The sequence below is a fragment of the Vombatus ursinus genome, unplaced genomic scaffold (genome assembly GCF_900497805.2).
Source record: "Vombatus ursinus unplaced genomic scaffold, bare-nosed wombat genome assembly UNPS02014832.1, whole genome shotgun sequence".
Taxonomy (NCBI): Eukaryota; Metazoa; Chordata; class Mammalia; order Diprotodontia; family Vombatidae; genus Vombatus; species Vombatus ursinus.
The window spans coordinates 36,655,812-36,673,714 of record NW_020954610.1 but is presented as its reverse complement, the minus strand read 5'-3'; the positions used below and the strand labels follow the sequence as shown (position 1 = coordinate 36,673,714).

Sequence of the window (17,903 nt, the reverse complement as noted above, 5' to 3'; positions counted from 1 at the left end):
CTACTGTATCCAGGGATGTAGTGAAATGAAAATGGAATGGAAATCAGGTATAACATAGCCACCTCATCTCTAAGGTAGAGATGATGTTGCTGATTTATTTAAAAGATATGTTGGGTGATGTCCTCTTTTTGTATTAGTACTAGTTATGTTATAGTGATACTTTCTGTTAGTCTTACAAAAATCAAGAATATGTGGCTTGAGTTTCCTTCTTTATGGAGAAAGCTCCCAGTTAATAATTCCACCAGAAATTAGACCATAAAAAAGTTAAAGATTTAGAGTTTAAAAAAAATACATTTCAAATGTTCTTCCACCTACATATATGGCATGGCTAACCTAAGAGTCTTAAAGTTAATCAGCATAGCATCTTTGGTTCTAATATGTACTAAAATTATGCCACAATAGTGTAAAAACATGCTCAATTATAAATGTAGACATAGGCAAAATTTCTAGCCATCTCCTTTCCCCTAGGCTGACACTTCCTAGAACATATATTCTGTTTTCACTTTATGTCTGTGAAATTAATTTCCTTCTGTAGTTCGACAAAATGCAGTTTTAAGAAAAGCACGTGGTCATGAATTTCCCAAGTTTTTAACATAACACATTGACTTAAAAAAAAATAATGAACTCTTTCCCCTATTCCCACTCTCAACCCACAGACGTTTATTATAGAATAAAATTTTATTTGGCATTAAGCACTTCTCTTGTTAGGGCAATCCTATGGGAACTATCCAATATAAACAGTCACATTTTCATATAAGTTCACACCATTTTCATAGGGCAGGCTTCCACGGTAGGCTTTTCTGTTCTACTATTGATCCAATACCCCCCCAAAACAAACAAACAAGCAAAAAAAAAAAAACAAACCAGCTTCCAAATTGTGATGTTGTTTTATAAAATAAGGTAAACGTGTGGACCCAAATTGGATGTCGAAATAAACAGGATGTCAGAACACTGTATAGGCTGAGAGCTGAATCAGGCAGGGGGTTTCTAGTCAGGACCCTTTTTGAGTTTGAGTCCCTGTTGTGGCACTTAATAGTTGGCTGACTTTGGGAAAATGGCTTACTCTGACTCTGTTTCCTCCTCTCTAAAAAGGGTGTTAGTGATGCTTATACTTTCTACTTCACTGACTTATGTAAAAGGTTGCTTCCCATTTTTGAAATCTTTTTTTAATTCTTTTTTTTGAAAGGCAATTAGGGTTAAGTGACTTGCCCAGCGTCACACACCTAGTTAAGTGTCAAGTGTTTGGTATACGGCCCAATTTGAACTCAGGTCCTCCTGACTTTAAGGTCAGTACTCTATCCACTGCACTACCTAGCTGCCCCTCATTTTTGAAATCTTAAAATGATTTAGAATTGTGAGCTATTCTGGTTTGGCTCACATGTACTTACTGTTGTGAAACCACAAGGCATTGTAATATTGATATGAGAAAAGTTACCATATCCTATTTTAGTTATTACCTTTTTCTTCTGTATTAGAGTATTAAGTGCAACTTTTAGTAAGAAAGTGTAGAAAGAAAAGGTAGGAGTTGGTGTCAAATTGAAATAGAAAGAAACAGGAGGCTATTAAAGCATACATAAGGGTCCCTGAGGGTGCAGGTTGACTTAGGAAACTAGGCGTTAACTTTACCAGTGTACTGTTGCTTTTTATTTTGTCATGTGTTTCCCAGTTACATTTTAATCTGGTTCTAGGTAACACTCAGCAGGCAGCAATGCAGTTTTTGACCCCTCTGGTTTAAATGATCGTAGGATGATAAATTCATCCCTAGAGAACATCAAACTCCTTCATTTTGTAGATGAGGAAATAGTTGCCAAAAGAGATTAAGTAAGTGACTTGCCTATGGTTACAGAGCTAGTAAGTTTTGGCATCAGGATTTAACTCAGGTCCCTCTGGAATCTAAGTCCAGTTGCTCATAGAAAGGAAATCTGTTCCTAGGTACTTGGCAAGTTGTGCAGGTCCTAACTACATAGGTTGCTGCTTAAAGATGTACTTCCCCTACCTATAAAGATGTTGTATTTTAAAGATTACTTATGGGTAGGTTTAGTCTTTGAAAGCATTTCCCATAGAATTAATGTCACAGATGATCATTAGGTTCCTGGGTCAGGCCACAAAAGTCTAGGTAGCCCATAATAAGAATTGTATTCTTTGATATGAGGAAACTATCTTTTTCACTCCCTCTTCCCATCTCTGATGAAGAGGCTTCTCCCCAAGGCCAGCTGCTGTCAGTGTGAAAGGGATTTGGAATTTGGTGGCATCAGTTTTTCATGTTGTGAAAGAAAAGCCCTAGGTTTGGAATTTTCACTAAGTAGCCTTCACTACTTACCACGTCCCAGGGGATCATTGAACAAGTCACCTTGCTTCCTTGAGACTCAGTTTTTCTCATCATCAAACTAGATGATCTCATATCTTTTCTTTTGCTAAATGTTTTGAACTCCCTGCAAACTATCTACTTTACCCAAGGCAGTCCAAAGCCAGCCATTCACATATGTAAATGTGAGCCATCGTACAGCCCTTTGCGTTTTAAATTTGTACTCCTCACAACCACCGAATGAGGGAGTTAATGCAATACTATTTTCCTTATTTTACAGATAAGTAAACAGGCTCAGAGAGGTAAAGGGACTTGCAAAGGTAACACAGCTTATAAGGAAAAGCTGGGCCTTCTGACTCAAGCTTCTTCTCTTTGTAATTCAATTTTGAGTTGGAGAATGCCTGAAAAAATATATTTGAAGTAGATTTCTATTTAAATAGAGTAATAACTTCCCAGCATAATTTTTAGTTTTCAAAAAGTACTCTTGAGATGTCTTTGAATAAATTATAAAATTCTATCAATTTTTAAAAACTATAGATCAGGCATTACTCAAAAGCTTTTTATTTCAGAGTTGATTTCTAAACTTTCAGCTTTCAACACAGCATCAAATAATATGAAGAATTTCCAGATCTTTTGTGATGCTTTTCATAGGAAATACATAGGAAATTTTAAAACTTTTTGTAAGTCAGCTAGCAATTATTAATACCTACTATGTGCCAGGCACTATGCTAAGCACTGGAAAAACTAAGCACTAAGAAGGGCAGAAGGCAGTCCCTGTTCTCAAGGATCTCACAGTCTGATGGGGGAGACAAGATGCAAACAACTATGTACAGAGAAGAGATAGACAGGACAAATTGGGGGTAATCTCAGAGGGAAGATAGCAAGATTAAGGAGGACTGGGAAAGGCTTTTTTTCAGGAGGTGAGACTTTAATTGACTAAATTATCATCACAACTAAATCTAATAGATTCTTCCCCTCAAAGGGCCAAAGGTGCTTTGGGACATTTGAAAGATTTATGCTCCCAAAGGGAGCTTTGTCCTTACTTGACTCTGGGGCCAATGTACTAAAAATCCCAAATCTGAAATTTAAAAATAAAAAGGAAATAAAGTGTGACAATCAGTTTTTGATAAACTTCAGATCTCTTCCTTTCTTCAACAGCAATTCTTTTAGCCTTACTTTAAGTATTCTTTTACTTTAAATGGTTTTTTTTTTCAGCTATGAGGAATTGCTGAAAAAAAAGAAGCTTTAGGATACCAAGATTACAGTGGACTTGGCCGCAGAATAGCATGGTTACTGTAATTTCTGAGATTCTAAAAAATTAATGAAGGTTGCTAAGGGTTGCAACATATTAGGATGCAGATGACTGGAAACAGTTTTTCCTTCCTTATTTTAGAGTGAAAACATTGGGGAGGAGATAGGACTTGGGGATTGTGCTAGCAGGAAATGTTTCAGAATTATAAAAATCATTTAACTTTTTTCTTATGTCTACTCATTTTAAGTACTCACCTTAGTGTTTTTTTCTTTAATTCACTAGAACCCAATTATGATGAAGCATTTAAAAGATATATAGAGAAGATCACATTACAATATTTTTCATTTTATAGGGGAAGCAGAATAAGCATTTCTATAACACTTGTGCCAGGTACTATGCTTAGTGCTTTATAAATATTATCTCATTTGATCCTCACCACAGCCTTCTATGGTAGGTGCTATTATTATACCCCTTTTACAGTTGAGACAGAAGCAAACAGAGTTTAAGTTAAATGACTTGCCCAGGATCATACAGCTAGTGTCTGAGGATGGACTTGAACTCAGGTCTTCCTGACTCCACACCCAGCACTAGCATTCTATCTATTCACAGCACTCCCCAGCTGGCTCATAGATATATTCTCCTATTGATAGGGGAACAGAAGCCCAAAGAAGTTAAGTAACTTGCCTAAGATCAAAAAACTAGTTAATGGAATAGCTGTGTCTAGACTTCTGGACTATCCCGATCTACTTCCTAATCCAGCAATGATTTTCCTGTGTCATAATAATGAAATTTTTATTGCTTGTGTCCCATTTCATATCAAATTATAGGCATACCTTAATATGGTTAACAAATGCAACGTATCCCTATTGGGCCTTCTGGTTTATTGCTAGAATTAGACTGAGCAAAAGAGAAAATATGAAAATATTAACTAGCTGTGTGATATTGGGCTAGCAGCACAACCTCTTTGGATTTCATAAAATGAGAGAAGTTAGACAAAATCAACTCAGATTCCTTCCCACTCTCAGTTTCTCTGATTTGATGTTTTTAAAAATAGGGCATCTGCTTTTCTGTAACTATTAAGTTTAGGACAGAGGAATGCTGGCAAATTAACAAGTATAGATTGTTCTTATATATTTCATCCTTCAAATATGGATCTTTAATCAATATGGACACTCTTTGCAACAGCGCAACTTGCAACCACATGGTTAGTGATTACTAAATGTTTATTGGCTGACTAGAACCCATCCATGCCTTCTCACCCTGTACAACTCCCTGAATCCTCCACAAGAAGTCTAGCCAGCATGATGGAAATCTTCCTCTACATAATTTGATATTTTGTGGGTTGTCAGTGAAGCAGGCAAGGACTGTGTGTGTGTGTGTGTAGGCATATCTATCTTGTCTATCAGTTATCCCTCAATCACACTTTCTACGTGACCTATCCATTTTAAGTAAATGCAAAGTATATAAAAAGGAAATACAAAATTATAGTGCTAGCAAGAGTGGGGAGAAACAATGATGGGGAGAGGGGATAAGGAAAGTACTTACATTGGGCTTGGCACTTGGGCTGAGTAGTGATTTCCAGAGGTGAGTGAAGAGGTCGAGTGTTCCAGGAAAGGGGAATAGGCAGCCTGTGCAGAGACATGAAGGCAGGATAGAATGGCACATACAAGAAATAGCAAATAGGCTATTTTAACCTGGAATGTAGATATATAGAGGGAAGTAATGCAAGAAATGTTTGTAAAGATAAACCTCTAAGGCATTAATATCCAAACAAAAGTGTTTGGATTTTATCCAATAAGAAAATGGATCTGCTGGAGCTTGTTGAATTGGGTTATGATAAGGTCAGACCTGTGCTTTAGGGAGATCAATTTGGCAGCCTTGTGGAAATGGATTGGATGGGTACATACCAAGGACAGGAAGACCATTTAGTCAGGAGGTTATTGCAGTATTAGAGGCAAAGAGTGATGGGTGGCCATGGAAGGGGAAAAAGGAAAGGGAGGTCTTCTTGTGTGGTCAGATCCGTTAGTTGTTAACCACTTTTCAGTTATTTTCTATCTTACCTAGGAGGTTTTGCACTGTTCCAGGACTCAATGAAATCAGCAAGTCTTCTGAAAACAAAAGCATAATTGGAGGGCCCTGACATTTATAAGGAATTCTTAGATTTGTACTCTGCAGTAGACATCCTCCATGGACAGTGGCAAGCACCCTGTTTTATGGCTTACTTGCTGTTAATAATCATGTTACCAAACTAAATTGTGTCACAGTGGATAGAATGCCGGGTCTGGAGTCAGGAAGACTTGAGTTCAAATCCAGCCTTAGATACTTATTAACTCTATGGCACTGGGCAAGTCATTTAACCTCTGTTGGCCTTAGTTTACTCATCTGTAAAATGAGGATAATAATAGCACCTACCTCCCAGGGTGGTTGTGAGGATCAAATGAGGTAATAAATGTAAAGCACTTAGTGCAGTGCTTAGCTATAAAAATGACATGACAGGTCTTCTAGACCCTTCACTGTCCTGGGCCAAAATTCTGAGAATGCACTAGTTTGTCCCTCTTAAAATATGTTGCTCAAGTCAGTAAGTACAATGGGTCTATTTTTTGCCTTACTTGTTCTGAATACCATATTGATAGTAATACCATTTTAGATTGTATTATTTAATACTGCCGTTGAAATAATTTGACAAAGGGAATTAGAAATGAGGATCATTGGGACAGTTCCAAATAACTCATAATTGAAAGTGCTGTCCATATCCAGAGAGGAAACTATGGAATCTGAATGCAGATCAAAACATACTATTCTCACTTTTTTTGTTTTTTCTTTTTCATAGTTTTTCTCTTTTGTTCTGATTCTTCTTTCACAGCATAACTGATGTAGAAATATAATTAATATGATTGTGCATGTATAACCTATATCGAGTTGCTTACTGTCTTGGGGAGGGGAGAGAGGGAAGGATTAAAATTCAGAACTCAAAAATCTTATGAAAGTGAATGTTGAAAACTATCTTTATGTGTAGTTGAAAAAAATACTATTAAGTGGAAAAAATTAAAAAATGAAAAGAAATGAGGATCATTTGAAAGGGGTTGTCCTTAATGATACCTCAAATTTACAAAGTTGTTATGAAAGCCATGATGTTTTTTACATCAACAGTTTACTTATTTTCTAAAAGTAAATTAAGTAGTCATCCAAATCTTCATTATTTTGAGGAATAGCCTGGATAACTGAAATATTAGGTCCTCTCTATTACCACTTTAATCAGTAGTTTTAATTCTTTATCTCCTTGATTTATCTGTAAGAGTTTCTTACATTTGAATTTTATCACTTTTTCCTTATTATGCTCATCTTCTTAGACTGCTGATTGGAAGTAAATGGGATAAAAAATAGAGAAGCACAAATGAGATATAAAGGACCTAGCCCAGGGATGACAATTCTTCCTCTGTGCAGAAAAGCTCAAAAGCACAGGCACACGCACTGGCCCTGTCCTTAATATTAGTGACAACTCTATTGCCTGGGTGAAATATTGGCAAATATAGCTTCCCTTCTCACTTGTACATTAGTGAAGGAACTCCACCTCATCTACTTTAGAAGTTTTCAGCTAATATGTTAATTACTTCCCCATCCTTAGGTGAACCCAGGCAGGCCGGTTTCATAATTTATCTTGAGTTCCATAGGCCATCTTTCCTGGCATATCATATAGGAAAGGATTTGTAGTTAGGCACACCTTTTTCAAAATGCCAACCCCTGGCTTCAGTGGTTAAGAAATTGGGTACTCAAGATCTTAAAGGATTGACTGAATTGTTTTTATTATATTAATTATTTGAAAATGTCACTTTTTTATTAGTTTTTGAAATAATTTGATAGACATTAAAAATGAGGTTATTTTTGATGAAGTGTACCATAAGTGCTTTTACATACTGATGATGACTGAAGTACCTTAAATTTACATAATGAGTTTTTCTATGGAGTTTAAAGTGGTCTGATTCCCTTTTCATTTATGTAAGTATAATCTCTCAGTGTACTATTTGTCTTTTTTTCCTTAAGAGAATAAATGCAAAGCTTCACGATGGAGTGTGTCAGCATTGTAAAGAAGTTCTGGAGTGGCGAGTAAAATACAGCAAGTACAAACCACTATCAAAACCCAAAAAATGGTGAGTTAACACATCTCAAGATATAGTTCATTTTAGTTCAACAAATATTTATTAAGGGCTTTCTGTGTGCCAGACACTGTGGACACAGACAAAAAAATCTACTCCTTGCCCTTAAGGAGCTTCTATCTTATGGGAGCTGGGGGGGGGGGAAGGTGCACAATAACAATATTGTGATAACAATATGTGAAGAGAAATATGAAGTGGGTACATAGAGTAAACGGAAAGTATCGTCAGAAATAGACTACTAACAATTGCAGGGGAGAGCTGGGAGTTGGGGAGGGAGAATGCTTGGGAAAGGCCTTAGATGGGAAGTGGCATTTGGGCTTAACTGAGAACAGAAGTAGGGGGATGATGTTGCTTATGAGGAGACATGAAGATAGGAAGTAGGATATCACATACAGGGAAGAGCAAGTCACCAGCAAGCATTCAGCAAGCATCCAGCAGCATTGGCTGAAATGCTAAGAACATGTTGGAGAGTAAAAGAAAATGAGTCTGGAAAGAATCATTGGATGAGACTGTTGACTGTTGACAGACGTTGATGCAACATCAGTTGTGTCAGTTCTCAAAATTTATTACTGAACCTTTAATATTGAAAAATACATTTAGAAAATGAATTCGATAAATACAAGTGGAAAATGAGAAGCCTGCTTATTCTAGGCCCCCAGACAAAGTCCATCTTCAACCCAAATCCCACTCAGTGAAGACAGACAAATCAATCAAGAAGCATTTATTAAGGGCCTACTGTAGGTCATTGTATGGCGCTTGGTCAGACTGGAAACTGGAAATGAGGAAGTTGTAACTGCTGCATTGCTTCAAGTGAATCAAAGCTTCAGATACTCAGTTTAATCAACTGTTATTTAAAAATTATATGTAGAACAGTGGAAGAAATAAAGACAAAATTTGACAGCTGTCCTTATAAGCTAATAAAAGAGATAATCCATGAATCTAAACAGCAACTGAAAATTATAAGTACAAAAGAAAGGCCCAGTTCTAAAGATGCTCTTTGAATAATTGTTGGTTAAAAATTGGTAGGGGCCTCAGATATTATGGTCCGACATGTATCTGGCTAAGAATCACTTTCAGCACTCTTGGTAAGTTGTCATGCAGCTTTTTCTTGAAGACTTCCAAGGATGAGGAATCTTCTACTTTTCAAAGCAGCCCATTACGTTTTTGGATTGTTTTAATTACTATTAGGAAGTTTTTCCTTATATCAAGCCTAAATTTTCCTGTTTGCATTTGTACCTAGTACTACCCTATGCAGCTATTCAGAGCAAGTCTATTCTTTCTTCCAGTAGCTATCATGCCTCTTCTGAATCTTTTTGTCTCCAGTCTATCACCAGTTCCTGTCAGCTTGTTTTCATATGTGACTATTTCAAAGCCCTTTATCTATCCTGATCATATTCATTTGGATGCTATCAAGCTTATGAATGTTAATCCAAAAACATGGTGCTTTTAACTAAACATTGTATTCCACACACCAGATTTGACTAGGGTGTTATCACACTCCCTCATCCTGTGAACTATCAATTTCTTGATGTAGTATAAGATTATTGTATTAGCATTTTTTACTGCCTTTTCACACTTTTGACTTGAGGCTGTAAGCCCCTAAAGCCCTATAATCTTTTTCCAAATATACTGCTGTCTAGGCTTACCTCTTGCATTTTGTACTTGAAAATTGATTTTTTTTTAAGTCAGGTATAAGAGTTTACATTATCTCCATTAAATTTCACCTTATTAGATTCAGTGTGCTGTTTTAGCTTGTCACAATCTTTTTGGATCTTAATTTTTTCATCCATTGTGTTAGCTCTCTCTTGAAGGTTTTTGTCATCTGCAAATATGAATAGACATCAGTGATAGAGTGATACAGAGCAACACAGGAACAGGCACTGATCCCTGGGAAAGTCCAGTAGATTTGTCTTTCCACTTGATTTGACTTTGAATCATTAATCACTACTTTGTAGGTCAAGCCAATTCAGCCAATTTCTTTTCTAACTAATTGTACTGTCATTTACCATTATCACTCTTATCTTGCCCACAAGAGTAGCTTGAGAGACTTTGTCAGATGTTTTGCTAAAATTTATGTAAATTGTATCTTCATCATGCACTTGATCTCCTTGCCTTGTCTGAAAGGAAAATGAGCTAAGTGTTTTTAATGAAGCTGTGCTGGCTCTTTGTGCCTACTTCTTCCTTTTTCTAAATGCTTACTATCTCTGAAATAATACATTTTAGAAATTTGATAGGAGTTGAAGGCAAGTTCACCAACCTATATGATTTGCGAATTCTATTTTTTCCCTACTCCCTTCCCCATTTTTAAAAATCCAGAAAGTTAAGGGTAGCTCGGTTCTCAGTATCACTCTACTTATCTTGGGTATCAGCTCCCTATTAATTATTTTTGTTCTATCCTTTGCAGTCCAGAGGTCATTCTCCTTAGGAGTGAAAAGGGAACAAAATAAAAATTCTGCTTGGTCAGTCCTTTTCATCATTCCATCACTTCAAGCAACAGTCTCATCTCCTTGAGGCACCTTCCCTTCTCTTTCTTCTTTAAAAAATCCAGAACCCATTTTTATTTTCCAAGACTTGCAGATACTTGTCAGAGAACCTTGTGATTGGGAGGAGAATTTTATTTTTTTCTGTGCAAAGTATTTTTATGTACCCTTCACTTGTGGTAATAACTGTTGTATCCTGTTTTCCTCTTGGATGTCTGCAGAATAATTCATAGATAGATTGAAAGTATTTCGTGTAGGCCTTTGGATTTATGATTTGCAGATGGGTCCCAGGAGTGACTTATGTTGGCTACCACAAGTCAAATCTCTATGCTTATAACTCTGACTAACATATCACTTTTGGAGTCTGGGTTTTGAGGGAATAGGTCCTAAGCTGATTCTGCCATGCAAAGAGTTAGGTATACTCCTCAGGCTTTCTACCCTAAGCAAGTCTCTCTCTTTTTTTTTTAAGTATTTTATTTTTCCCTAATTACACGTAAAAACAATTTTCAACATTTGTTTTAAAAATTGAGTTCCAGATTCTCTCCTTCCCTCCCCACCCCCACTCGTTGAGAAGGCAAGCAATTTTATATATATTATTGTGTAGTCATGTAAAACGTATTTCCTTATTAGTTATGTAAAAAAACCAAAAAAGTTTACTTTGATCTGTATTCACACTCCATCAATTCTTTTGCTGGGAAGGGATAGCATTTTTCATCATAAGTCTTTCAGAGTTGTTTTGGAGCATTGTATTGCTGAGAATAGCTAAGTCATTCACAGTTGATCATCTCATAATATTTCTGTTACTATGTACAATGTTCTGCTAGTTCTACTTATTTCATTTTGCATCAGTTAATGTAAGTCTTTCCAGGTTTTTCCGAGAGCATCTAACTCATTATTTCTTATAGCACAATAGTATTCCATCACAATCATATACCACAACTTCTTCATTCATTCCCCACTTGATGGGCATCTCCTCAATTTTCAGTTCTTCACCACCAGAAAAGAGCTGCTGTAAATATTTTTGTACATATAGGTCCTTTTCTTTTTTGTTTTTATCTCTTTTGGGATGCAGACCTACTACAGGTATTGCTGGGTCAAAGAGTATGCCTGGTTTTATAGGCCTTTGGGCATAGTTTCAAATTGCTCTACATAATGGTTGAATCAGTTCACAACTCCACCAACAGTACATTAGTGTCTCATTTTTCCCACATCACCTCCAACCTTTGTCATTTTTCTTTTCTGTCATATTAGCAAATCTAATAAGCATGAGGTGGTACCTCAGAATTATTTTAATTTGCATTTCTCCAATCAGTAGTGATTTAGAGCATTTTTTCATATAGCTATAGATAGTTTTAATTACTCTATCTGAAAGCTGACTTCATATTTTTTGATCATTTATCAGTTGGGGAATAGCTCCTATTTTTGTAAATTTGACTCATTTCTCTTTGTATTTGAGAGATGAGACCTTTCTCAGAGAAACTTGGCTTAAATTTTTTTTCACAATTGTGATTGCCAACTGTATTTCCCTCCATCCTGTTTCCCCCCTGTTTATTCTATTCTTTCTCTCTTTTCTCCCTGTCCCTCCTCAAAAATGTTTTGCTTCTGACCACCACCTCCCCCAATCTGCCCTCCCTTCTATGAGCACCCTCTCCCTTCCCTTATCCCCTCCCCCTCCTACTTTCCTGTAGGGTACCCAGTTGAGTGTGTATGTTATTCTCTCTTTGAGCCAGTTCTTATGAGAGTAAGGTTCAAGTGTTCCCCATCACTTCCCCCATCTTCCTCTCCACTATAAAAGCTCTCTTGCCTCTTTTATGTGAGATAATTTACCCAATTCTACCTCTCCTCTTCTCCCAGTGCATTCTTCTTTCTCATCCCTTAATATTATTTTTTTAGATATCATCTCGTTATTTTCAACGCAGACCTGTGCCCTGTGTTTATATATACTCTTTCAAACTGCCCTAATAATGAAAAAGTTCTTGTTAGTTACAAGTTTCATCTTCCCATGTAGTAATGTAAATAGTTTAACCTTATTAAGTCCTTTATGATTTTCATTTTCTGTTTACCTTTTTATACTTCTCTTGAGTCCTATATTTGAAAGTCAAATTTCCTATTCAGCCCTGGTCTTTTCATTAGGAATACTTGAAAGTCCTTTGTGTCATTGTATATCTGTTTTTTCCCCTGAAGGATTATACTCAGTTTTGCTGGGTAGGTGATTCTTGGTTGTAATCCTAGCTCCTTTGCCCTCCAGTATTGTAATCCTAGCTCCTTTGCCCTCCGGTATATCATATTCCAAGGCCTCTGATCCTTTAATGTAGAACCTGCTAAACCTTGCGTTATCCTGACTATGGCTCTATGATACTTGAATTATTTCTTTCTAGTTACTTGCAATATTTTCTTCTTGGTGTAGGAACTCTGAAATTTGACTATAAATTCTTGGCATTTTTCATTTTGGGATCTCTTTCAGGAGGTGATCAGTGGATTCTTTCATTTTTTATTTTACCTTCTGTTTCTAGAATATCAGGGCAGTTTTCCTTGATAATTTCTTGAAAGATGATGTCTAGACTCTTTTTGATCATGGCTTTCAGGCAGTCCAATAATTTTTTTTTTCTTTTTGTGTGTCAGTAAGAGGGGATTAAGTGACTTGCCCAGGCTCACACAGCTAATAAGTATCAAGTGTCTGAGGTCAGATTTGAACTCAGGTCCTCCCGAGTCCAGGGTTGGTGCTCTTATCTAGTATGCCACCTATCTGCCCCTGCAGTCCAATAATTTTTAAATTATCTCCCCTGGATCTATTTTCTAGGTCGATTTCACATTGTCTTCTCTTTTTCTATTCTTTTGATTTTGTTTTATTGTTTCTTGACATCTCATAGATTCATTAGCTTCCACTTGCTCAATTCTAAAAGGAATTATTTTCCTTAGTGAGTTTTTGTACCTCCTTTTCCATTTGGCAAATTCTACTTTCTAAGGAGTTCTTTTCTTCAGTGTGTTTTTGTGCCTCTTTTTCCATTTGGCCAATTCTGCTTTTCAAGGCATTCTTCTCTGTTTTTTTAAGGTGTTATTTTCTTCAGTATTTTTTTTATGCCTCTTTTCCAAGCTCTTGACTCTTTTTTCATGATTTTCTTGCCTCACTCTCATTTCTCTTCCCAATTTTTCCTCTACCTCTCTTACTTGATTTTCAGAATCCTTTTTGAGCTCTTCCATGGGCTGAGACCAATTCATGTTTTTCTTGGAGGTTTTGACTGCAAGGAGTTTTGATTTTGCCATCTTCTTCAGAGTGCATCTTTTGATCTTTCCTGTCACCGTAGTAATTTTCTATAGCCTGATTTTTTTTCTGTTGTTTGCTCATTTTCCGGCCTCTTTCTTGATTTTTAACTCTTCGCTAAAGTAGGGTTGTGCTTCCAGGGTGGAGGGCACACTATACCAAGCTTCAAGAGTTTTGTGCAGCAGTTTTCAGAGATACTTCCGGGGGAGCTGTGAGTTTTCAGTTCTTTCAAGGTGGTCTGATCTAAGGAGAGTTGTGTTTACTCCTCTCCTGGCCTGTGCTCTGGTCTGTGAGTGACCACAAGCAAGTACTCCTTTCTGTCCTGGAACTGTGAGGAGGGTTCCCACTCCACTTCAGCAGCAAGCTCTGGTGTACACTGTTCCTTGTTCTGAGTCTGGGCAAAGCAACAAAGTCCTGTCTAGTTGTTTGATCCCCTTAGTGTCTGTGGGCTGAGAGCTCTGGAAATAGCCGCTGCTACTGCTGATTCAGTCGCTCCCAGGACTGCTTCTGGTTTACTAGGACCTGGTCTGTGCTGGCTGCCTATGCTGCACTGCACACCACTCTCACCCTGGCACATGACAGACCTTTCCCCTGACCTTCTAAGTTGCCTTGGGCTGGAAAATGTTTCATCATGTTCTTCTGTGAGTTCTGCTGTTCCAGAATTTATTTTAGGATATTATTTAAGGTGGTTTCTGAGGTGTGTGGGGGAGAGGTCCTGGCCATTTCTCTGCCATCTTGGCTTCACTCTCCCTAAGCAAGTTTTAAAATCACACCATCTGTATCTTCATCCTAGTCTTTGGTTTGTCAACCCTTTCCCCTCAGTCTTCCACCCTAATTAATTTTGATGTTCTTCACTGTTTTCTCATGTATCTTCTCAGTAGTCTATGTATCTTTGTGTGCCCCCAATTTGGCTATTGAAAGATAATTATGCCTCTTAATCAGTGTGGATCAGATTTCTCTCCTTAGGCAACAAAATGTACATTCATGTAATGTTCTATCAAAACTTTTAGATCACTTTAGAAAGTGTACACAACAATTATTCAGAGCATATTTGTTCACTGTCATTGCTTTGCTTAAGCTTACATGCCTCTGGTTCATTAGCTTTTTGGCTTTTGGAAATCTAACTTCAGGTTTATATTTTTAGATGATTGTCTACATAGTGAGGTCGCTTGAAACCAGATTTTTTTTGATATGGCAAAATTTGCATTAAGCTTTATTAGCTTTTAAAGTCCAAGTTATGTAGCAATTTGTACCTTAGGGAATAATACTTGTTTTAACTTGGGTGATTGATGTTTTCCAAAGATATTTTGACTGTAGAGCCTTACCAATTTTAAAATCCCTACTCTTAACCTTTCCAAAATTAAATTTAAAATATTGAACAAAATTAGAAATTTTAGAAGTTCAGAATTATATTCCTTTTAGATAAAAAACATTCAAAAATTTTTGCTACTCAAAGCTTTTTTTGTGCAACCTTGTGAATCTCTAAAGCCTGAATGATAGAGAAACTCACTTCTAAGGCACTTCTTTCAAATATATTTTATTTTCAGTTCTTTACTACTTATTTTAGAGAAGCTCACTTTTGAGCCCCCACTTATTTTTACACAGCAAAATTCTACTATTTTTTCTACCATTAACGTTTTTAAAGATCTTAGTCATAAGCAGTCTATTTTTTCTCTCTGATTTTCAGAGGATTCCTAGAATTTAAACCTGATTGGGACCTTAAAGATCATTTGGTTTAACTCCTTCATTTTAAAAATGACCTCTTTAAAGGTTATATGACTTGTCACAGGTCATGTGCTGAAAACCACAAAGCCAATCTTTGATCCAGGTCCATTTCCTCCTAATCCCAGTGTTATTTCTATTGCACCACTGTATTCATATATACTTACTTAAAATGTTAGTCTCCTTTGATTTATCTGTGATTTTGGTAATGTGAGTACCCCTCCTGTGATGGAGGTTATAACCCTTGAACTGAGAGACAGCGTGGCATGGTCGAAGGAATACTGGATTTGTAGTCAAAAGTTCTTGGTTTGATTCCCAGATCTCCTTGTTGCCTGACTTTGGACAATTCACTTAACCTTTTTGGGCTTGGTTAACTCTCCAGAATCTCTCTCAGTCCTTTTGTTGTTCAGTCATTTCAGTCCTGTCCTACTCTTCATGACCCTATTTGGGGTTTTCTTGAAAAAAACATTGGAGTAGTTTGCCATTTCCTTCTCCAGTTCATTTTACAGATGAGGAAACTGAGGCAAATAGGGTTAAGTGATTTGCCTAGAGTCACACAGCCACTAAATGTCTGAGGCCAGACAGGAAGATGAGTCTTTCTGACTCCAGGCCCAGCACTCTATCCAATGTGTCACCTAGCTGCCCAGCTCTCTCAAGTCTTAAATCTTGCTGTTCTTTAGATACCTCTATGTCTTTGTATCTTTGGAGTTCTTATTCATGTCTCTCTATAATTCCTCCATAGAGGCACTCCTCGATTCCCTAGAGTCCTTCCTTTTGTTCTTTTATTATCTTTGAGATTTCCCCTGTAGGCATTCAGCTATCCGTCTTTTATTTCTAATTTTCAGTACATGAGTATTCCATCTTCTTTTTCCAGTATCCTCACTGATAACCTTTTTTTGATACTTTCCACATTAATATCAGCATTAGCAATATGCGTCATGCTACTTATGTCTCCCCTGAGTCTTTCCATTGACCTATTTGAAGATATGACTTTAGGAATTGTAGTATTATATGGTTCACTGCCATATTTGGAGAATATTTTTATTGAAGAGGTGGCCTTTTGCAGTAGTGTAGAGCTTTTATAGAATCCTAAGATTTAGATCTTATAGAAGATCATCTGTCCATACCACTTTTTTCCACATGAGCCAACTCCAACTCATCATATAGCCAAGTCAGGATTCTGTTGTTGGAAGACTATTCAGTTTTCTTAATGTGATCCTGTCCTACCTCCTTACCTTTTACAGTTTTGGGCCTGGCTTACTGTCCATATGCAGCACTTGTCGTATCTCTTGTGTATCTGTGTATCTATTTGTCTATCTATCTTATAGATAGATATAGATATAGATATCTATCTTATAGATATTTATATGTCTATATCTCTATATGCATACATATATAGCCATAGCCAACAAGAGACTACTTGTCCAGCTGGACAATAGATGTTTTTCATCCACTTGTTTCACTTTGCTTTGTTTTTTCCTGAGGAGACTTAGCAGTGTTCCAAATCTCACTCCATTTAGTTCAGTATCATCTGCAAATAGAAGATTTTTGGTCATATCTTTAATGGGGTATCCTTCTCTTGTATGGGCTCTGAGAAAGACATTATTTATAACACCATCGAACACATTAAATGACCATATGCCTTCTTACTTTATATATCTTGTTTAGTTATATACTTAGTTATATTATTGTATTATTCTTATATCTATGTATATTATACTCTATAGGTTTTTTTATGTTGTATTTTTATTTATTTTGTTAAACATTTCCCAATTCCTTCCTTCCCCCCTACCCCACTTAATAGTATTTTATTTTTTCCGATTACATGTAGAGATAGTTTTCAGTATTCATTTTTGTAAGATTGTGAGTTCCAAATTTTTCTCCCTCCCCTTCCATCTCCCCAAGACAGCAAACAATCTGAAATAGATTATAGATCAGATCTGTACAACTTGGCAGTAGTTAGGGGCCAAAATTAAAATAGGCTAAACTTTGGGATGCACATAAGCTTTTAGTGGCTCGCTTTCCAAGTAAAGGTGTAATTAACGATTAAACCATTTTGCAAATAAACCACATTAGAAAAAGGGGAATTTCAATTAATATTAATTATACTTATTAACATTATTCTTTTTCATGAAGTCACATTAATGTTAAAAAAAATCACTTTGCTAAGTGGTACACGTTTTAATACATTTTTCAAGTTTTCTTACTGTTTACATTTAGTTAATGGGATGTATTACACTTCTTGTCAGCAATCAATTTATCATACTCCAGAATCATGTTTGAAATCAATTTCTTTAGAAATCTGAAAACTAATCTTAGTAACTGCCTCATTTTCTGAGTTTACTTTCTTGAAAAACCGTTGTTCCTCATTGAAATTTTTCAGCAGTTTGGACGCTTTGTTTTTATTGGTGTCCAATTTGCTTAAGTCAGGATATTTTGATTTGAAATGGCAACGAAGATTGTATTACTTCAGAACAGCTATTACTTCTCGCCAAACAAGACACACTGTTTTATTTCTCCTGTAAATAAACAAGTTTCCATTTGTCAACTCTGGATTAAACAGTTTATATTCTGATTCTATCTTCCATTTTTTTTTTATCACCCATTTTACAAAGTCACCCCCAAAACTTTAATGTTAGAACCAAAAAATCTCCACAGCCACTGCTCACATACAAAGAAATACTGAACTGAGTGTCTGACCTTGGAGAGAGCACCAGACACTCATGTA

General features: G+C 36.4%; 1 protein-coding gene across 2 annotated transcripts in view; it reads left to right on the top strand.

The window, feature by feature from the left end:
* The window catches only part of CUNH9orf85 (chromosome unknown C9orf85 homolog), an 86,434-nt gene that overhangs the window by 37,002 nt on the left and 31,529 nt on the right, over nt 1–17,903 (top strand). For both annotated transcript variants that reach the window (XM_027839216.1, XM_027839215.1), the window contains exon 2: nt 7,599–7,705. In XM_027839216.1, coding sequence (XP_027695017.1) covers nt 7,599–7,705 — 107 coding nt within the window. The remainder of the gene's footprint in view (nt 1–7,598; nt 7,706–17,903) is intronic.